Source organism: Vicugna pacos, chromosome 10, assembly GCF_048564905.1.
Source record: "Vicugna pacos chromosome 10, VicPac4, whole genome shotgun sequence".
NCBI classification, from domain to species: Eukaryota; Metazoa; Chordata; class Mammalia; order Artiodactyla; family Camelidae; genus Vicugna; species Vicugna pacos.
The window spans coordinates 51,036,912-51,060,106 of record NC_132996.1 but is presented as its reverse complement, the minus strand read 5'-3'; the positions used below and the strand labels follow the sequence as shown (position 1 = coordinate 51,060,106).

General features: G+C 40.7%; 1 protein-coding gene and 1 long non-coding RNA gene across 3 annotated transcripts in view; one reads left to right on the top strand and one right to left on the bottom strand.

Moving 5' to 3' along the window:
- Positions 1-4,006, bottom strand: part of CAPRIN1 (cell cycle associated protein 1) — a 33,450-nt gene extending 29,444 nt beyond the window's left edge. Inside the window, exons 1-2 of the mRNA XM_072969771.1 lie at positions 3,872-4,006; positions 3,088-3,303 (exon numbers count right to left, since the gene is read on the bottom strand). Coding sequence (XP_072825872.1) covers positions 3,088-3,303 — 216 coding nt within the window. The 5' untranslated portion in view covers positions 3,872-4,006. The remainder of the gene's footprint in view (positions 1-3,087; positions 3,304-3,871) is intronic.
- LOC140698759 (uncharacterized) lies at positions 3,280-10,955 on the top strand. 2 transcript variants are annotated; one of them, XR_012076658.1, is made up of 5 exons: positions 3,280-3,688; positions 4,779-4,902; positions 8,975-9,130; positions 9,886-10,009; positions 10,516-10,955. It is a non-coding gene; the product is annotated as an uncharacterized lncRNA (long non-coding RNA). The 2 variants fall into 2 exon arrangements; XR_012076659.1 differs by lacking the exon at positions 3,280-3,688 and adding an exon at positions 3,921-4,009.
- The last annotated feature ends 12,240 nt before the right edge of the window (positions 10,956-23,195 follow it).

The following is a 23,195-nucleotide window of genomic DNA, read 5'->3' as shown; positions in this document are numbered from 1 at the left end:
ATTTTTTATTATAGCTGTATTTCTTCTCTTTGCTAAACACTTATGTAGTCTAAAAGCCCAAATTTCAAAAACCACCAGGCCATTTAGTTGCATTACATAATAGGGTCATATTTCATCAATGTTAAGAATGCATTCTCACTGAACAGATGTTCAGCTTTCCTTTAATGACTCCAACTTATCAGAAAATTAACAAATACCTGTTTTTTCAATGAAGTACAATAAAATTATTTCAATTCTCTATGTCTTGTCTATGTCTCTATGTCAAGCAATAATTTTTACCAGAATACTTGATTTTAGACTCCATGGAAAAAGGCATTTTGTCCAGAAGGCTCCTATGAAAAGGTCAAGACTAAAAGACAACTCAAATATAACTTGCTAAATGGACTGAAGTAAAAAGAAATCCAGTTATAAATAGTATCTTACTTTACTCCACAGCATTTCTAAAAAGGTTCAAAACTTTTTTGTAAAATAAATCCTACTTTGAGTGTATTAAAAACACCACTAGAAAAATGAATCATTCTAAAATTCTTTCATACAGTAAATCATCTACACAAAAATTCAATTTAAACTAGAAATCACACGTGTTTAGAGGAAAATCCAAATGCCTTGAGTCTCAATTATTAAAACTATAGGTTTTACTTTTTAAGTCATAACATCAGTACTGCCAACTCAACTACTGAACAAGTAGGTAGCTCAGTCTGTGAGTTACCAAGAAGCCTCACTTAACTGTAATTTGACCTTTCTGCTATCTAGTACTCAAACACTAAGAAAAAAAGATACAAAATGCATTTGTTACTGTTTAGTTAAAACTCCTTCATTACAAGGGCATTTTCCAGGGCTTACTAGCCTAGTCTATCATTTCTGTAATCATAATTACATTACGTTCTCCTCTTTAATTGGGAGGGAAGGGGGTAGGCAATGTATAGTAATACAACCTGTTTTGACCTGTCATGGTTCAGGACCTCATGGGGCTTATAAACTATATTTCTAATTTTTTCAGACACACTTGAACACCAGAATCTAACAGTCACCTAACAACCAAGTTAACTAGTACTCAGTGTCTGACTTTATAAGTATCTTTCAAGAACCACTTTTCACTCATTAAAATATAAATATATTAAGATATCTACACTTAAATATTACATTATTAATATTTATCTTCCCATTTTTAGTTTAAAAGAAGAGATTTCTCAGGAATTTTGAAAATTAAGCCATTCAAGTGTCAACCAGATTCACAGGATTTATTACATTAAGAGTTTTTTTAAAAGGTACCTAAGTCTCCATTTCAAATAGGGCAGCAAAAACTAAGTCAGATGGCAGGTACTATGAAGATACTGGTCTCGGGCATGTTTATCCTATGTTGCTTTGTTTATACTGATAAACCTATTATTTCAAGCCTCCAAAGTAAACCAGTGTTTAATCAAAATAAACGATCAGCAAAAGGTATAAATCCACATTTAGTGCATCTTTCAATTTCAAATAAAATCCAAGTAAAATTCCATATACAGAAGACAGAATTATCAATTCTAAAACTATTTTAAAACTCCCCCCAATATGTAAAATAAATCATTAAACAAGCAATTAAAATAATTAAGGTCCAAATAGCACCAGTTTTCTTCAGATTACTTCCCACAGCCCAAATTTTAGTCAAGTATATTTACTATTTCAACAGCTTAAGTAACACTATTAGATGGCTGGCTAAACATTTTTAAATGACTTCTACAAAATTCAAGATGTTATAATAAACGTTTTACTAAAGGCAGATAAGCAGAAGCTATTAAAGGAAAGTTATTTTCTTTTTAAGGTAAAAGGCAAAAGTTTGCATAATAGTCACAGACGTAATAACCCCATTTTACTGATTTGTTTTCCCTTTCCACCTCTAATCTTACTGAAGGTGAATTATTCACTCTGCCAAGACCCTTGCTCTACACTTGCAAACGCACACACGCGAGCGCGCGCGCGCACACACACACACACACACACACGTGTGTCCCTCTAAACACAGCCAGCGCAGTCCTGAGCTGAAAGCACAAAACAAAAGCCCAACTTGAAGATAAACCTCACTGTGCGACCTAGAAATGCTAAATACTGAGTCCAAAAATTGTGGGTGTGGCTTTTTTTTTTTGGAGGGGGGCAAGGGAGGCCAGTCGGGGCGGCTGCCTGCTCTCTGCCCTCCCCCTCTGCTTTCGCTTTGTGCTCACAATGCAGCTCCTGTAAAGAGCTTCCCTCTCCCCGCAGCCGCCGCCATGTTAGACGCGCTCTCCATGTGCCCAGAGACCTAGCGATCCCCTCGGACTCACCCGGACCCACCCCTCAACGAATCTCGAGCGTTGCAGTCTCCCTCCCATCCCTCTTTAGAGTCCTCGAAGGACAAAAAGCCGCTGCAGAAAATTCTCGGGATAGACTTGAGCGTGAGGCTCGGGGGGCACCTAGACAATTGAAACAAAGAAGGAAACGTAGGGACTCCTATCAGATAGGGGCGTGGGTAGCCCCTATCTAAATCTAAGACTTCAAGAGGGGCCTGATGGAGAAGCAATTCTAGTTTAAGATCCTAAAAACATTTCCCTCGCAACAGAGAAGAGGGGCCACTGAGCAGGCCTCAAGTACACGGTAACGGAGCGGACAAGCCCCAGGGCTATAGGACACAGGCCGCCTCCACTCCTCGAGGCAGTCGGTTGGCTCCTGGGCACCCCCCACACACAAACACACCCCAGACCTCTTCATTTCCCCCCGCGGGACCCCGTCAAAGAAATCGGCATCGGCCACGGAGAGAAAAGCATTTCACAGTCAGACTCGGCGACGGGACAGGCCCCCACCCTTATATATCCCACTCCCAAAGGCCAAAGGCCTAGCCTGCAGCAGGAGGAGAGTAATAGAGGCCCAGGGGCCAGGGCCGCGTCCGGGTCAGGTGACAAGCACCTCCCCGCGAAGCCCGTTTTCCGGGCACGACGCTCCCGTTTACTGGGGAGGCAGGGAGCGGGGGTGGGGACCGGGTGGAGGGGAAGTGTCCGAGACCCGGAGAGTGAAGGCGTCAGGGTCGGAGCATCAAACCCTCCCTCCCCCCACTTCCCCACCAGCTTCTAGCACCTTTTTCTTCTCTAGGTTCCGAAGTTTCTTATCGATCACCCCGAGAATCTGCTTCATGGCCTCGGTCTGGACAGCGCCGGTGCCGCTTGCGGGGTGCTGAGAAGCTGGCGCGGCGGCCCCGGCCCCCGCCGCCGCCTCGCTCCCTGAGGAACCCGACGGGGGTGGCGGTCCCGACGACTTGCTGCCGCTTCCACTGTGGCTGGTGGCCGAGGGCATCTTGAGACCCAGAAGGGAGAGAAGAAAAAGCGGGAGGAAGGACAAGAGCGGCGAGTCAGGCGGCGGACGGGGCGAGACGCGGGACAAAACGCGCAGCGAGAAGGAGCCTGCGCGAGCGGGTGGGGGTGGGGATGGAGCCGGTGCGCGCCGCCGGGGCAGGAAGAGACCGCGGGATCGCGCGCGACCCGCCAGCGGGGCGCCCGGCCCGGCCTCGCCCCGCCCCCGCCCCTCCCTCGAGCGGGCCGCGGGCCCGGCCTACCCGCCCCGGGGCACCGAGGCTCGCGCTGGGGGCGGGGCTTCACAGCGCCGGCCGCCAACGGCCAGTGCAACGGTCCCCACCGGGGAAGGCCGGCTCTCGCCGCCTTGCGAGGGAGGGAAGAGAGAGGTCGGGGCGGAGAGGCGGAAAAGGGTGGAGAAGGGCCCTGGAAATGACGGGGGGGGGGTGCGGGGGGGGAGGGGAGACTTGAGGAGCTAGCCCCTCGCGAAGGTCCAGCCGATCCGGAGGTAAAGGACACTCGGGGCAGCGGCCCTCTTCCCCTTCAGCGCCTCGGTCTGGGCTGGCGCTCACCGTGCGCGCGCGGAGGCCGCTGGAGATTCCGAGTGCGCGGCGGAGGGGGCAAGGGTGGCGGTGCGTTCTGGGCAGTGTTGTGCGCTCCGCGGGCGCAGGCCGCTTCGCCCTGTTCGGCTGCACCGAGAGCCGCTGCTAGTGAGGCGGAGAGCCGGGAGCAGGAGGGACTTAGGAAGCCAGCCCGCTGGGGCGCAGGGGGCGGGGGAAGCGGAGGGCGGGGGCCTTCGCGGCCGCTCGGGCTGCCCGACGCAAACGCCTGAGGAGAAGGGCAGCCCGGCCACCCGACGGCCTGCCCAAGCCCCTGGCCTGGGCGGAGGCGGCCTCTCAGCGAGGTCGGCGTGGACCCCGGGAGGCTGCCAGAGCGGTGCCTTGAGTTTGGGGCGAAATCGTAGCTAGGGTCCTTCAGGCGAAGTTGCTTGACGTCCAAACGGGGACAATAGGTGTCAAACAGCTGGATCTGAGGCTGGCGACTGCTCGGCGAAGAGCCCTTATTTGGTGGGGGGGCGGGGAGTGGGGGCAAAGCCTCCTGCAAGCAAGGGGTGCGTAGAGTGGGTGGTGCAATCCCAGCTTCTAGAATTCCTTCTGTATGCAGAGCAAGCAAACTCCCACACCCCAAAAGGTCTAAAGACAACTTGCCGCTTCCCCCACAAAATAACCACCCGGTAACCTAGGAGTTCTCTGTAGAACGCTTTGGAAATAAGCAAGATGGTTTTGGTTTTTTTTTTTTTAAATCTTAAAACTGGCTTCATAATAAAAATAATCTCCAGCTACCTTGAGACGACATGTACCCAATAGACCTGAGTATTGCGAATCAATCTTTTTTCCTTCTGTATTAGATTTACCTAAAACTTTTAAGAGAATATTAAATGAAAACAAAACAATGGGTTGGTTTTTGTTTTTCTTCAAGGGAATTATTACAGCCTTGTAATAAGGGTATGGACAGTGAACAAAAAAGCAACATCCTGAAAGAAAATGTATTAAAAGGAATATAATCAGTGGAAAATCCAGCAACAGAATGTTAGATGACAACAGTAAGTGATCAATTTAAATGCCATGAAAAGGGGATTTTAAAAAGTCTACCAAACCCACTTTTCCCTGGAGAATAAAATGAGTAATACTGGCTGGCAACAGTATATCCTGAGGGAGCCTGAAGAAACAGCAGCAGCCTCTAGCCTCAAGATATTCCAGTTAGCTGCAGTCTGTTATCTATTCATTCAAATATTTATTGAGCACCTTACTATATGTTAGGAACTCTTTAGTGCTAGGGATTGTGAACAAAAAAAACTTATGTATTCATGGGCCCTACATTCTAAGTGGGGAGAAGTAACTAAATACCAGACAGTGAAGTGGTAGGGAAAAAAAACACGGTGATCAGGAAAAGCCTTACTGACACTTGAGCCAAGACTGAAGGAAGTGAGGAAGAGGCCATGCACTTATCTTGGAGGAAGAATTTTCCAGATAGAGGAAAACCAAATGCCAGGGTCTGAGATGAAAGTGTGTTTGGTGCGTTTAAGGAACAGCAAGGAGGCAACAGTGGCTAAAGCAGAGTAGGAAGTGAGGTCAAAGACAAAAAAAGAAATCCGAAGTTCTCAACATGAGAATTCCTTGATTTTGTAGGATATAAACAGTACTGTTCATCTGCTTTGTATCTGAAACTAAGTACTTTATGTAGGATTTGTTGATTCTTTGCAATAACATTTGATCTTGAATTTGAATTGCATATCATAATTTTTATATTTTTTCTTACCTGGTTACCAATTTTCAGGATTTTTGGCATACAAGTAACAGTGAGGAAATCTACTTCTCTATACTGACTCTAAAATGCAAATATGTAGAAACTTTCCTACCCTCATTAAAAAAAAAAAGACAATAAAGAGGTCTAGTCATGTAAAGCCTGGTAGACCACTGTAAGGACTTCGGCTTTTGCTGAGTGAAATGGAGAGTCACAGCGTGCATAGAATTAAGCAGAGGAGTAATATGATCAACCTGTGTTTTAAAGAAATCCTCTTGCTGCTGTATAAAGAATTCACAATGTGTATTAGAAGTGAGAGGGAGGGTGGAGCAGGAGAAGCTGGGAGCCCAATGAAGCTGTTGAAATAATATGGACCAGAGATGGTGGTGGCCAGGGTTAGGGTGTTACAGTGAAGGTGGTGACAAGTGGTTGGATGTTTTATACATTGTGACAGTAGAACCAAAAGAACTGGCTAAGCAGTTAGGTATGAGAAAAGTCAAGGCTGACCTGAGGTCATTCAAGACTCAAGCACCTGAACTGTGCTCAGCACTATGCTAAACACTATCCTAAGCCTAAGGCTAGAAACAAAGATGATAATCCTTCAGCTTCTTACAGCAATTAGTCTGCTCAGCCTGACAGCTATCACTATCAAAATCTCCAGCCTCACCCCAGACCTACTGAGGTAATCTGCATTTTAGCAAGATCCTCAGCCAATTTATATAACCGGATGAAGTTTGGGGGAAAAAAAAAAAGCACAGCTTTCTTACTTAGAACTTGACCAGCATCTTTAAGATAGACATGAAATGCTCTTCTAGGCAAATTCTCCCCGGACGTATAGAAACTCTGGGAGTGAAGCCCAGCAAGCAGTCTGTGCCCTCTGCTCAAATGTGAGAACCAAAGACTTGGAAACCGTAAATGATTCAGATTTGAGTTGAGACCTTGTGATTGGGTGTAAGAAAGAAAAGCCTTTTCTGTCTTTCTTTGGCACTTTATGAAACAGCAGTTATAGAAACATAAGGACTCATGGTCAGTAAAATTAGGCTTCAGAAAAAAAGTGGATTGCTGAGAGGGAGCAGGACAGATGACAACACAGATGACAGACTCTCGTTTGGGGGGCTCATCTCACTGCGCATAGTATTTATACCATGATAGGCTAGGTTATGCTGTAGTAACAATCCTGAAAGCTCTGTGACTTAAATCAGGGATCTGCAAACTATAGTCCCTGGGCTAAGTGGCCCTCTATTTTTGTACATAAAGTTTTCTGGGGGAGACACAGCCACATCTGTTCATGTTACATTTTTTTTTTATGGCCACAGGACAACAGTGTTGAGTAGTAGTGACAGAGACACTACAATGTGCAAAACCTAAAATAATGTCTCACCCTTTTCAGAAGTTTGCCAGTCCCTGGCTTAAAATAACAATGATGCTCATCCATCACGGTTCAGCAGAGGGTTGTGCTCACAGCAATCACTCAGATTCAGGCTGATGGAGAAATCATATCTCAAGTGTTGCTGATTGCTATGCCACTAGGAAAAAGAACTCAGGGGTTTCTCAAGTAGTCAGTTCAATACTCCAGACAACTAAATTTTTGTCTTGTGTAATCACACCTCATTAGCCAGGAAGAGTCACATGACCCCATCCAACCAAGAGATATTGTCCTATCAGATGCCTGGAAGGAAGCTAGGTGAACAAGAAATACTTGGTGGACATACATATCTGTCATGTTCTCATTTCCTACAATAGGTCTTACAGGAAGACCAATAAATTTAAGGCAAAGCAGCATCTTTAGTCTTCGTGCTCAGCCCAATGCCATGGTCCTAGCCAACCAATTTTTCTATATCCTGCCTGACAAAAAGGCGACCGAAGCTATGTTTATGTGAATCTTTAATACTTTACTGTCATTTTGGGGATCTTTTTTTTCCCTAATACAAATCCACACAGTCCTTGTGGGTCATTGTATCACTGAAGAAATAAGAAAGTTCAAGGATTTTTCCCAGCAAACCAGTGGGAGAGCAAAATGTGTCTAAATGAAAAACACTTTCTCCAAAAACTTTGGTATTAAAATTATACCCAATATTAGTATATTTTAACAATGCAAATCTCCCAATCTGACATTTGCTTGTTTAATTCATTAGACAACAGCACTCTGAAGTCTTTACACAGTCAAGTGAAGTGAATAATTGAACTGCTTATCCTGATCATCTCGGCCAAATAGTTCAGCTGCTTCAACATGTGCTGCCCAATACGCTAATGCTATAAGCTTATTCATAGCAAAAGAGGGGAACTTCCGGCTGAATTACCTTAATTGCCCTTCTGCATCAGGTTGACAGAAACCTGGCCTGGGTGTGAACTACACTTCTCACACAGCTAAGGCTCTTGTTTTTCAGTCATTTTACCAAAAGTCAGCCAAAGACATTTCTGTCATCATTTTTCCAGTGTGTCCTTTTTATGATGATGTCATAATTATCTATGCATTCATGAGCCGCCGTTAGACTCTGAGCTTTGAGCTGCCGTTAGACTCTGAGCTTTTCAATAGAAGAAAACAGTTGTTTTGTTTTTCATCTCTGTATCCTCAGAAACAATAATATGCCTGGCACAACTGTTTTATCAACAAATATTGCCTACTAGTGTATCATTGTATTAGTGTGGCATTATTATTGGTCCATACTGCTTCTTTACCATGTTCTGCTGTGGCCATCAGCTGAGGTAACATTCTTTTCCACTTACATTTTCTTATGTCTGCCTTTTCTTTATTATAATATTATGCTTTGAAATACACTTCATATTTTATAGAGGTACTATATGTCCAGAAATTTTTTCAGATTTCACAAAATACTGCTGTTTCTTACTGAACACTCCTGGAAGCTGCACACCATTTGCAACATAAAAGCAAAACACTTTGACCACAGGTGTTAAAATGTCCTATATGGTTTACTTATGTGAATTGTACATTCTTTTAATTTGATGTTTCTATTTCAGTGGTTCTCAACCTGTGGCAATTTTGCCCCCCTAAGGATATTTTGCAGTGTCTGGTCTTATTTTTAGGTTATCACAACTGGGAGAGGGGGGTGCTATTGAAATCTAGTGGGTAGAGGCCAAGGATGCTTCTAAACGTCCTACAATGTACAGGACAACACGGAATTATCAAGGCCAAAACAGTAATAATGCTGAAGTTGGGCAACTCTGTTCTGTTTTATGAGGCCAAAAATGTAGTCATTTGTTCCAGCACAGTTTTACATGTAAAAATATTGAGATGACACTGGTAGGAAAAAAAAATCTCCTTAAAAGGTGTGAAAGGACGTAACACTAACCTAGGAACAGATAATCATCTCGCATCCTAGCAACTGATGCATAATCATTGTCTTTTTCAGGCAACATGCAGTATATACATTTTTCCCACTTGGAACAATAATATTCTAAGAAAAAGAGCTTCCTTCAAAGTGACAACCACTGCACAAACTTCAGAAAGAATAAAACTTTATATATCTCAAAGTTACATACAAGGAGGATATAAAAACAGTATAAAGGTACTTTATTCAGGATTGTTTCTACAACTGGTCAGGATATGTATTACTTGAGAGTAACTTTCACACCTACAAGACAACTGCCGCTACATTCGTGGTTTATCCTTCCGGTGTTAATACCATTTTTTTATTTTAATCTTGAGAGGCTAAGAACTTGATTTGAAGCTTTCATAAGCACTAAACCACTAAATTACATTTAAAAATTTTTTTGGTGGGGAGGTAATTAGGTATTCTATTTATTTATTTTAATGGCAGTACTGGGGATTGAACCCAGGACCTCAAGAGGCTAAGCACACTATACTTCTTGAGCTATACCCTCCCCCTCAATACCACTAAGGACATGAAAAATGTTCCATAAAGATGGAGGTCCTCTGTTACTTTTTTTTTATTGTATATCTTTCAAGTGAGTGTCAACTTTGCAAAGAGGGGAAGTATGGAAGCCCTACCCCCACCCTAAGGATCAAGCTTTGTGCGATGTTTCTCAAAGGGAGTAAGGCCCACCACCTTCAAAATCACCTGGAGCATCTGAGTGAATGAAGATGACCCAACTCCACCCCAGAAATTGCATCTACACCCCAGAATCTGAAACCTAGAAATATGTATTTTAAAAAATCAAACCTTGCCTTTGCACATTCAAGTTTGTGAATATCTGCTCCATAGGAGTGGCACACTTAATTCCACAAAAATGAGTACCATAAATTAAACTTTGTTCAAACAAAAGTATCTCTTTTCATGATATCCTCTTATTTTCTCCCCAGTAAGTACCGTGAGGATGTCTTAAGTGGGGCATTGTTGGCAATCGCCAGGAAGACTGAAAAGGACCGCTAACTCGAGTTGTTATTCAGGAAGGAGCAATTGGATTCCAACATGGGAGAGGAAATGGTGAGAGAAATCGGCTGAGGAAGGAAGCCAGGGTGGTGAATGGAAGGTTAGGGAAAGGGAAAGGAAGGTGACTCAGCAAATCTGGAGCGCCTACTACCGTATATTATACTGAAAAGCTGCTGGCTAAGAGAAAGGAGCACGACGTAGAGGTGCTGAAACGTGAACTGTGTCTCAGAATCACCTGGAGGGCTTGTTAACGCCCGCGAGCGGTTGGGGGGGGCACCCCCACCGTGTCTGACGCAGAGTGTAGGTGCGGGGCGGGCTGGGGATTTGCGTAGCCCACAAGTCTGCTAGTGGTGCTGCTGCTGCTGCTGGCCTGGGAACCACGTTTTGAGAAATACAAGATTAGAGGAATTTTTTTTTTAATTCTTTAACAATTGAAACAAAACAAAACAAAACAAAACCTAAGGAGAGAAGAAATTTTAAAAAGTAGTCAAAGATGACAGCACTGTGCTATAATATGGTTTATGCAGCTACGTTTTGTTTTGTATTTTCCTCTTCAACAGGCCAGAAGAGAAACAATAGAAGAGGATGTTGGATAGGCTAGTCATAACTCCATTAGGACGTTGTTCCAGAGGACAGTGAGGGAAGGAACCAGCCACCCTTTCTCTAGGTTCTTCTTGTGTAAACTAGATGCCCGGGCAGCCCAGTGCTGCAGGAAGATCAGTATGGCATTCTTCAGGGTTAGAATTGATGTCACTTCCCCTCTGGGTGCTGTGCTGGCATCCACCTAAAGAAGGAAGACATCAGTTCTCTAGGACACCAGGCTGTGTTGATAAGAGAAAAAGGAGGGGTGTTCATGTGGCAAGAAATGTGCTTGTGCAACATTTTCACAGGAAAAAAATACAAATTATAAATATATTTCTTAAAGCAGGTTTTTGAAATTGGCAGGAGTTATGCATGCTTATTGCAAATAGTTCAAATAAATAAATTATGCAACACTTTATTATGTTGTATAACAGCTTTATTGAGATATAATTTACATACCATAAAATTCACCCTTTAAAAATATACAGATCAAGAAGATTGGATAAAGAAGATGTGGTATACATATATACAATGGAATACTACTCAACCATAAAAAAGAATAAAATGCTATTCGCAGCAACATGGATGGACCTGGAGCTTCTTATACTAAGTGAAGCAAGCCAGAAAAAGAAAGAAAAATATCATATGATATCACTTATATGTGGAATCTAAAAAAATGAGACAATGAATTTATTTGCAAAACAAAAGTAGACAAACAGACATAGAAAACAAAATTGTGATTACTAGGGGGAAAGGCAGGGTGGAGGCATAAATTGGGAGTTTGGAACTTGCAGATACACACTACCATATATAAAATAGATAAAACAACAAAGTCCTACTGTATAGCACAGGGAACTATATTCAATACCTTTTAATAGCCTATAGTGAAAAAGAATATGAAAAGGAATACATATATATGTATAACTGAATCACTATGCTATACACCAGAAATTAACACAACATTGTAAAATGACTATACCTCAATAAAAATAAAAAATGTACAGTTCAGTGGGTTTTAGTGTATTCACAGAGTAATGCAGTCATCACCATTGTCTAATTTAATTTTTTTTTTATCATTCCAAAAGGTAACATGTACCCATTAGCAACCACTCCCCACATATCCCTTCCTCCAGCTCCTGGCTGCTACTAACCTAATTTCTGTTTGTATGGATTTTGCCTATTCTGGGCATTCTATATAGATAGGACAATATGTGGCCTCTGTGTCTGGCTGTTTTCACATAGCATATTTTCGAGATTCATCCATATTGTAGCATGTATTTCTTTCATTTTTATGGCTGATTAATATTCCACTGTATGTGTATACAATAGTTTGTTTATTCTCTCATCAGCTAATGGACAATTGGCTTATTTCCACTTTTTAGTTATTGTGAAAAATGCTGCTGTAAATGTTTATGTACAAGTTTTTGTGTGAACATGTTTTCGATTCTGTAGGTATATACCTAGAGTAGAATTTATGCATCATATGATAACCTTGTGTTTAACTTTTTGAGCAACTGCCAAACTGATTTCCAAAGCAGCTACACTCTTTTACATTCCCACTAGCCATATATGAAGTTTCCAATTGCTCCACATACTCGCTAACACTTATTATTGTCTGTCTTTTTTGATTATAGCCCATCCTGGTGAGTGTGTGTTAATGAGAAGTGGTATCTCATTGTGGGTTTGATTTGTTTCACTGGATATCTTTAAACAAGGATTAGCTTCTTCCCTGCTTTGGATGGCTTAGATGTGATTTTGCCAGAAAGCAGGGGAAATATAACTGCTTTCCAAGCTCTCTTTTAACTTGTATGGTTAGAATTGTCACAGGTCTGATGTATACATTTCTGATCAGTGTTATGAAGTACCTAGCTAGTGAGTCCTTGAGAAAGTACCAGAAGAATAATACTGGTAGTAGGTGAACAGTCAAACATGTCTTATGATTAGGGCTTGACTTAAACTTAGGCAAGGTAGATGGTCACTTACCAAAAAATTTTGATTTATCATTAGGATTGCTTCTCAGCCCCTTATTACTTCTCCAGCAGTCTGTTCACTCAACAGACTCTTCCTTAGCTCCTTGTGTGTGCCAGGCACCATACATTTTGACCATGATGCTGAATGAGACATAGTGCCATGGCCTCAAGGAAATCAGTATTGAGGAGGATAGATAAACATATAAAGAAATAAAATCATTGTAATACACCTACTGTATTCTCACCAAAGTGGCTAAAATTTGAAAACTGAATTGGATGAGTAATGGTGAGGATGTAGAGCAACTGGAACTCTTATACACTATTGACGAGAGTATAAACTGACCCAACCGCTTTAGAACAGTGTATGGCACTGTCTCCTGAGGCTGAGTATTTACATGCCCTATAATCTAGAAATTCTACTTTTAAACATATACCTAAGAGAAATGTATATACATGGTAACTGAAAGACATGGTCAAGAATGTTCAAAGCAATGTTGTTCTTAGTAGCCAAAAATGGAAACAATTCAAATATCTGTCAGTAGTAGAAAAGGATAAATAAATGGTGTGTTCATACAAAGAAATCCTACATAGCCATTAAAATCAACAAATCTCTGTTCCTAAAAACAACGTGGACAAGTCTAACACCCAGAATGTTGAATCAAGAAAGCTAGATACAAGAGTATGAGCTTTTTAAAATGGGCAAACTAATACACAGTAAAAGAAGCCAGAACAGTGGTTACATCTGGGGTTACGTAATAACTGGGATGAAGCTCAAGAGAGGCTTTTGAAGTCCTGGCAATGTTCTATTTCTTGATCATAGTGGAGTTACACAGGTATATTCACCTTGTAAAAATCATTGAGCTGCTATATGGTTTGCACACTTCTGCAGTTATGTTATACTTCAATAAAAAATCTACTTAAAATAGTTCAGTTTTTTAATAGGCAAAAACATGGGCAAAACCAGAAGCCTGTACAAGAAAGAGAAATGTCTTGTAAGTGGGATTGGTTATCTCTTTATGGGAAGGAACTAGGGAAGACTCTCTGGAGATGTTGCCAGAGCTGGATTTTGAAGGATAAGCTTTACGAGCAGACAGAAGTGGGTAAAGGAAAGAGGAAAGGCATTGAAGGCATGTGCAAAAGCACATGGAGGCATAAAAGCATGTGGTGTGTTTTAAGAATCGTAAGTAGTTCTATATTGTTGGAGTATTAATTGGGGAGGGATGGCAGGGAGAGAGATACAGATGATAAAACTGGCCAGTTAAGCAATGGCCAGGCCATGAAAATCCCTTTCATCTCAGCTAAACTTGAGCTCAAACCTGTAGGTCTTAGGTTTCCCCTGAAGTTCTGATTAAAATTATGGGCTGTCTCATTGGAAAAATGCACACATAAAATCTACTTGAAATCCACAATTCCTCTGATGCCCATCCATTGACTCCTGTTTCATGCATCTCAGTTTAAGAATCGTATCCTTGCAATAGACAATGGGAATTAATTAAAGAGCATTAAACAGAACAAAGGCAGGATCAGATTTATATTTTAGAAAGATCAGTGAATGCAGATGGAGTTGGATTGGAAGCTGAGCCAGGGTGACCTGTAGGAACTGATTAGAATGGTAAGAGAACAGATAAGGCCTTGAAGAAAAGCAGTGTGAGAGCTGAATTCTAAGGGTATTTGTAGGTAGAGTCATCAAGCGTTGGTGGTTGATTTGACATGAGGCTTGAGGGAGCAGGAGCTTCTGGGATTCTCCTGTGTTTCTAGCTTGAGTTAGTCGTCAGACAACCTACCAAAGACAGGAACTAGAGAGTGTTAGGGACATTTTGGTTAAAAGTGAATTTCTTGGTGATCATTTTGAAAGGTGTAGAGAGATCAAATCACTAGGTTGTGTACCAGGAACTAACATAGTGTTGTAGGTCAATTATACTTCAAAAACAAATAAACTCATAGAAAAAGACATCAAATTTGTGGTTACCAAAGGTGAGGAGCTGAGGGGAGGGGGAATTAGATGAAAACAATCAAAAGGTACAGACTTCCAGTTATAAGTACTAGGGATATAATGTACAATATGACAAATATAATTAACACGCTGTATGTTATATATGAAAGTCAGGAAAGTAAATCCTGAGTGCTAATCACAAGAAAAGATATTTTTTATCTTTCTTTTATTTTGTATCTATATGAGATGATGGATATTCACTAAACTTACTGTGGTCATCATTTCATTGTCAGTCAAATCATTATGCTGTACACTTTATACTTATACAGTGCTGTGTGTCAATTATATCTCAATAAAACCGGAAGAAAAAAGTGAACTTCTTTCTCAGAAAGAAGTAGACCATACCCTAACTCCTGAGGCTTTAAGTGCATCCTGATTAGTGCTGGACCCTAGGCTACTGGCCTCTGATGACACTTTTGGTGTTTAGGCCTTCAGTGCTGCAGGAGTAGACTTGGGCAGGGGCAGGAACAAGTCCATTTGTATATACTAATTCACAAAGGCATTAAAGCTCTGTGTTGGGTAATGTAAACAGATTCTGACACCTACCAGCACTCCTTATCCAAGTTTATGAACTAAATGAGCTGTGTAAGGGAAGAGCTTTAACATTTGGGACCCAGGCCTACCGTGGCATTGAGCTGTCATAGATGAATATAACACTCAAAGAAAGATTCTTCCCCCAACCCTGACTTTCAGAACGTGATTACTGTTGAACCTAGACCATTGAAAGCCTTTCCCAGAATAAGGATTACCCTGGGTGGTTTGGTGGACATTTGTGCCTGGTCACTGCAGATCACATAGCAATGGACAAGGACTACCCAAGGAGAGAAGACTGGTAGAGTCTTGTGTTTTTCCGACAGTCACAGCAGTCAAAAAGAATATGAGCAGTTTTTCCAGTTCTATTTATTAAGACAATTTGAATCTTTGGAATGTGAAGTTATCACGCGAGGGAGACAAGTTGAAGGCTCCAAGTCACCTGACTTGAACATTGAGAGAAATATGACCTCATTTTGAACCCCAGGGGAGAGAAACAGGATATATTGCTTTAGTCAGATTTGCATTTTTAAAAGATCACTCTGGCTGTTTTATAGAAAATGGGCTGGAGGTAAATATGGATGCAGGAATACAAGAAGCTACTTTAATCAGTGAGGTGAGAGGTGATAGTGGCTTAAACCACAGACTGGCAGGGGATATGGAGGAAATGAATGGATTTAATATATATTCCATGTATGTTAGAGGTAGAATAAATAGAATGTGGTAATTGATGGACTATGACGGGGTGGCAAGGGAGAGAGAGGAGTCACAGATGACTGCTAGGTTTCTGATTTGTGCAGCTGGGTGGATGAGAGAACCATCTCCGCAGAAGGACCAGATGGGGAGCCAGAAGATGGAAAGTTCAATTTCGTGTATTTCATTTATAAGTTTTATGAGACATCCATGAAACTAAGCAGATTTGCTAAGCGGCTTTTTGAATCAAGTCTGGAGCTCTGAGGAGAGGTCTTGGTTAAACATTTAATCTAGGAATCCTTCATATATAGACAGTGTTAAAGTCATGGGGTGAGAATAAGTGAGATCTATTGAGATATTAAAGCAAAGAGAAGAAGACTAGGACAACACCACCGTTTAAAGGTGATGCCAATGGGGAAAAGTCCGTGCAGGAAACTGAGCAGTACAGGAAGAAAACCAGGAGGGTGCAGCATCACGGAAATCAGAGGAAGAGACTATTTTAAATAGTTGGCTGTGTTAAATAATTCTGAACAGTCAGGATGGAGTCTGGAAAACCTGTTGATATTAGCTGAAATGGGTTATACTAGAAATGTTTAACAATATTATGCTTGGGCACAAACCAACCAGAATGAATACTGGCTGGATACAGGAGTTGGGTAAGGAGGACTCTTGCTGTGCACTTATCATGAGCTACCATGTATTAAATCTCTGTGTCTATTTTCTGCCACCCCCTCCTCCTGCCCCTGCAGGGTATAAACTCCACAGGGTCAGGGCTATGATCCATCTTATCCATTTTGCATCTTCAGTGCCTATTAAAGCACTCATCACAAAGTCTACATTTATTCAATATCTGACTTATTGATGGTTGATGTCAGCCATGTTGGGTTTGGCCAGAGTAGTGACAGAAGGTCAGAAGGACAAAGTAAATAAAGATATTTACAAAAGACTGATTGAAATGATAAACCATCCTATCAAAGTTAGGTAAGGAACCAAGGAGATGACAATGTGAAGAGAGTTAAAGGGGAACTTTGGGACCTAGGTATCCCAAAGATGTTGGAGAATAATCGTAATGGAAACAGCTGACCAAGCAAACTGTAAGGCAAGAAGTAGTGGTTGGGGGATGGGATGCTTGTTTTTGTGATTTGGGAGGAAAAGCAATTTCAAGCAAAGATTCTAAATGTAACTGTGGAAGTCAATGGTAGAGGATAAAGGAGAAAGTCGGTGGAGATAAACTGGTCAAGAAACTGAGAGGCTTGGATGTTAGACATCACTATGGACTTTGAAGTGACCCAGATGAGACTTGAATAATGAGGAGAGGAAGGTGTGGTATAACCACAGGGTGTGAGCCTCAAAGGAGTAGGAGTTTTTACAAGAGGGTGGGGTAAAAGTAATGGTCCAGAAATAGTGATGGAAAGGAGGAGGACAAGGACCTGTCCTGCAGTAAATAGATGTAAATATAGATCCACCACCACGGAGAGCTGCTCTAGGAGCAGCAAGGAGATATGGAGAACATTCCTGGAAGATATAGTAGATACAGGAGAATTTGCTGATCACAGAGCCGGTGCTCCAGAGGGCACGCTGGAATGCTGTGGTGGGGAGGTGTGTATTAGAACAGTATGGAACAAACACAGGAACAAGGAAAGAGGAAGGGTTGTGGGGGAGAATTGGAGGACTGAAATTTGAGATATTCGTATAAGAGTAAACTCAGAGACACTTGGCTTGAATTATGGCAACATTTTTGGAAACTAAACTCCAAAATCTCAAAGCTCCAAACCCTAACTTGATTTGAAGTTGGTGTGATATCTGTCAGATTCCCTCTCTCCTAGCATTCGTGAAGTTCCCAGGGAAAATTACACATGCCCATGAATCACTCTTGGCCATCATTTGCTGCTAGCTTTGCCAGCAGAGGGAGAAGTCACATGAGTTTTTTTAGGCAGAAACACTAGAGTCAAAATAATGAGTTAAAATAATGCGGGAAGTTTAGTCTGAATAGAATGCAGGAAGTGCAGTAGAGAAAGGAGTGGCATTTTGAGTCAGAGCCCAGCTAGCTCTCTGGGGATTGCAGGTAGAATTCCTCCTCTGGCACCAACGTCCTAAAGGGGTACAAAGAACTCTATAGGATTTTAAAGAGGGCTGACAACCTGAAGTTACACTAACTTAGCCTGTTAGTCCCCATGAAAAGAGAAAAACTAATCCCCCTTCTGTAACTTCTCATATGAGACCAGATTTACATTGGGTCCTTCCCTTTAATTGGCTGCAGAAAAGAAGGGAGCCACTCGAAGTGTCTTTGTGTACTCTGGCTCTGGGCGAGGGCAGGGCAAGCCCTTACAAAGCCAGGGACCTACCAGGAAGTGAAATATCTGTACGGCAATTCTTTAGAAGGTCTGAAGTGTTGTGTCATGTACCCTCTGGGCATGCTAAAGTTAACTGGAAATTAGGGCAAGTAAGCACGACTTGGCAACAGAATTTGAACTTGCTTCCAGAGGTTCTCCACTGTGGAGTTCAGGGGATTGGAATCCATTTATTCAAATAAATATTTATGAGCACACATCAGAATCACCAAGGGCATTTTTTTTCTCTAAAATACACACATGTCTTTATAAGTTTGCTTTGTACGTTACTTCAGAGGCTACTTCTTTCTGTATACTATACCTGAAATTCAGGGAACGTAAAAAGGATGAGAGATGGTCCCTGCACAGGACTACATGTCAAACTGGATTGTTTTCCCCAAATTCCAAGTAACCTCCTCTAATCATTCTTAATAACTTTTCTTTAGAAATCATTAACGAAGCAATTACTAATTTTAAATGCATAATTAAAAAATAAGCTCTAGGTAAAGTCAAGTACCTTCTCAGACTGAAAAAAAAAATCTAGTATGAAGCATTGCTAGGCTAATTCTGATGGAAAGGCCTAAGTCGAAATAATCATGGCTACCATATATTGGGCGCTTACTATGTTCCAAGCACTTCATATGTGTTCTCATTTAATCTGCACAATAATCCAATGAGGTGAGTATTTTTTTTACTAACATGAGAGAACGGAGAATCAGAGAGTTTCAATGACTTAGCTAAGATCTAGGGCTATAATTTAGGTCAGAGTAACTGAGGCTTTGTCTGATGTTAGGCCTAAAATTTTCAGAGCAAGAAAACAGATCTTTAAAAAGACTGCATATTTTAAAGTACTTCTTTCTTTAGGAAACATTCTCTACCTTTATCTTTGTACTTATGGCTTTGGTGACAAGCTCTCCTGTAGGCTGGGACATTGCCCTTTGGCAACCTACCAAGATCTGTCTGTGAGAATCCTCACTTCCAGTCCCCTTCTTAAGAATGAATGCCATTGCCCTTTGCCATGGTGCTAGATTTGAATTCAATTTTAAGTCGATCTTTAAAGAGCAGGCAACCTTTCTTTTCCATCATTCTCTTCTTCCTCCTTTCTACTCCCCTCTTCCTTTTAAAAATTAAGCTTCTGCTACTTCTCTAGAAAAAAAAATCTCATCTGACACTAAAACTTTACTTAGAGCCAAAAGCCTTTGGGACTTGGGGTATTAGCGTAGTTCGGCCTCCAAAGCTTTGGAGCTGAAACGCAGATGACGTTTTCTACATTTGCCCCTGGACACTGTCTGCTGCTCATCTGAAACCCGTGCTGTGTGCAGAGAAGTTTCTGTTCAACATTGTAGCCCTGGGGCTAGGTCTCACTGCCCGCTGAAACCCTGGCAGGTTAAAGGCAGGGCTGGGGCTGATGGTTTTTACTCCCAAGGTGCTCTAAGCCAAGAGCACTGTCTCTTAAGTCAAGAGAACTGTCATTCTCTTGAAGCCCACCTTTAAGGAGGTTGAGGCAGGGTCTTCTCATAGACCCAGGACCTTCATTTTCCTTTGTGTGATACAGGGAGCAAGCCTACTGGTCTAGGCTCTTTGTATCCTCATGGGGAGTTTTATCACAGTGAAGTTTTTGTATTTCCTATCACAAGCACCCGAGGATCACCTAAGTCCATCCTGCTAGACTTCAGTGACTTCCAATTTCAGGGTCAAAAACTGAGAATTTTATCTTTTCCAGAAGATTACGACTTCAGTAAGGTATATTGAGATGCTGCTGCCAAATGTCCAACAACCAGCTCTGGGGAGGAAAGTATGTGCCTGTTTGTGTGTACAATGTTATACACATGCATATGTACATACATGTGTGTGTGTGTTTTACATTTTATTGCTATACAAGATGAATAGAACACAACAAGTAAGACATATAATGCTTTTTTTCTTTTTCTTTTTTTTTGGGGGGGTGGTAATTAGGTTTATTTATTTATTTATTTTTAATGGAGGCCCTGTGGATTGAACCCAGGACTTCATGCATGCTAAGCACTCACTCTACCACTGAGCTATACACTCCCCTCAGGATATATAATACTTTTACTTTTAAATTTTATATAACAGTTGATTGTCACAAAATGCTTTTGTTGATTTTTTACCTAAATCTCACAACCAATAGTTAGTTGCAACTGACAAACAAGTGTAGTTCTGACATGAATGTTGGTAAATATTTTCCTTTACATTAACTGGTAAGATGAAAATGAAACAACGGAGATGTGTGTCAGGACTTCATTTAATTATCGATAACATGATTGACTACTTAATGAGATGATGGTTTTAAAATAGTGAAAGAATATTTCTTCCAATTTTTTGTGCTATTCACAATTTAATGGTTATAGACACCATACACTTTTAAGTTTAAACTGTGTTACTAACATTTGTTCCATCACTTTCTTAAGTCTGATAATCAACAAAATAATAAATCAAACCCTGATTTATAGTGTTTGCTGATTTCTGTGGTGTAAATACTGCCACGATGGCCAATTGTAATCTAACAACGAGATGTCACTGAACTCAGAATTGGAAAGGGATGCATCATAAAACACCATTATAAATTATTTCTGCCATTACAGATACAATAAATGTAAATAACTTTAAGAAAATAGACAATAGTAAATGTATGAAATAATTTTAAAATAATTAATTTTGAGTGTTTATTACTTTTGTTTTAAATATAATTTATTTAGTAGTAATTTTGTATAATTTAATTTTTAATAATGCTGTTTAACTACTGGTTTGCAAATTTGCTGAAAATTAAACAATCAGCTCTAGTAAGTGGGTACAAGCTGGCTTCTCCAACATATCACTGAGTTAGTCAAACCGATAACATTGGTTAGTATTATGTTTTTCAGTCATTAGGATCATATACATTTCCTGTTTAGAGTGTGTGTGATGACCACTAGTGCTATTCTTATCAAGTATTTCTAGCTCTCCACTTTATGATAGAGAAATATGGTGAAGATTGTACTTTCTTGCTTCTTTGGAGTTGGGGGTGGCCAAATAATTTGTTTAACCAAGCAAATGTAAGCAGAAATAACATGTCACTTCAGGGTGAGAGCTTTAAGAACTAGTACATGATTTGCCACTTTCTTTCCCTCTGTCACCAGCAGTACTCCACTTAGTGCCTTTGCCATCAGCCTGTGTCCGAGTGAGCAGGGCCTGGAGTTAACACAAAGTGAACATGTAGTATGAGTGAGAAATCAAGTTGTTTTAAGTCACTAGGCTTTTTGGAATTTTTTGTTATGTGGCATAGCCTAGAGGGTATCCTGACTGATACAGTGCCTAGTATTTGGAAGAATCTGGCATATTAGAAAACCAGACAGCTATTTTATCTTAAATATGCATTTTAGTCTTGCAATTTTAAGCTGAAGAATGTAAGATAATTTTTAACAGAATTAGACTCTGCAAGAGAAACTAATTTACTACACTAATATATTTGATTTATTACATTTGTAAGAAGTGCTTAAGTGCTTAAGGAGATTTTGGAAATAGGGTTTTAAGTCTTTCCTGTAAATTCTTTGAAGTGCTTGAGGGGGTGTTATGCAAATTCTGTTTAAAATATTTAAATGTATTTGTTACATTTGTAAATTTGAGACTAGTTATCTGGGAGAATTTAACCTGTTAAACTTTAAGTAATGAATATCAAAGAACATTACTAGATTTGTAACTAAAACAACATTTATAAATTAAACCTAAGAAAAATGTTTTAATATACAATTTTAATAAATTGAATATTAATTCAAAGCTTAAGTAACTGTGAACACTTCTTTTGAAGCAAAACTACCCTCCTTGATCATTTAAAAAAATCCATGCTTAATGTAAGTTGATGACCATTCTTCACACTTCAGGATTTTGTAGAAAGAATATACAACTAAAATTTTAGATCAGAATTCTATTTCTGGCTTGGCCAACAAGCAATTAGTGCCCTTGAAGAGGATTATTTATTTATTTATTTAATCTATTTTTCTTTTTTTTCACTTCAAGACACATAAAACTTTTTCCATTTAATTTTTTTCTTCCAGTTTTATTGAGATATAATTGATTTATAGCACTATATAAGTTTAAGGTGTACAGCATAATGATTTGACTTACATACATCATGAAATAATTACCACAGTAAGCTTAGTGAACATCCATCCTCTCATATAGATATAAAATAAAAGAAAAAAAATATTTTTCCTTGTGATGAGAACTCTTAGGACTTACTTTCTTAGCAACTTTCATATATGACATATGGCAGTGTTAATTATATTAATCATGTTGTACTTTATACTCCTAGTACTTACTTATCTTATACCTGAAAGTTTGTACCTTTTGACCCTCTTCTTCCAATTCCCCCTCCCTCCATGACTATTCCCTCACCCCTGCTTCTGGTAACCACAAATCTGATCTCTTCTTCTATGAGTTTGTTTATTTGAAGTATAATTGACCTATAATGCTATGTTAGATCCTGATGCATGACATAGTGATTCCATATTTCTGTATATTACAAAACGATCACCACAAGAAGCTTTTAAACTTTTTAATGCTAATGCCAAATGAGAATGTTTGGTCAGATGATCTTTCGGATTAGATCATTTTATGATGCCTTCTCTTTTGGTTATAATCTGTTGTCGCATAACACTCATAAAATTTAATGGCTTAAAACAACAATGTGGTTTTGTTTTTTGAATCCCTCACAATTCTGTTGGTTGAGTGGGCTCAGCTGGGTGATTCTTCTGCTCCTTGTGATGTCAGCTGGGACTGTGGTCATTTGGGGGCTCAAGGAGGCCAGCATGTCCAAGATGGCTCACTCACTTGTCTGGCATCCTAGTGAGGGTGGCTGGAAGGTTGAGCTCAGCTGGAATGCTAAGAGGTGTGGTCTCCTCTCTTTCTCCACATGGTCTCAGGGGTCCTCTACCCCCTGCACCCTATGTGGTCTCTCCAACAGAAGAGCCAGGTTTCTTTCCATGGTGACTCAGGCCTCCTCCAAATGTGCAATGCAGAAGCTGCCGGACTTTCTCAAGGCTTAGGCTCAGAACTGGCTCAGCATCACTTAATTCCATTGATTAAAGCAAGTAGCACGGTCAGCCCAGATTCACTGTGGGAGGGGACCACGCAGGGGTGTG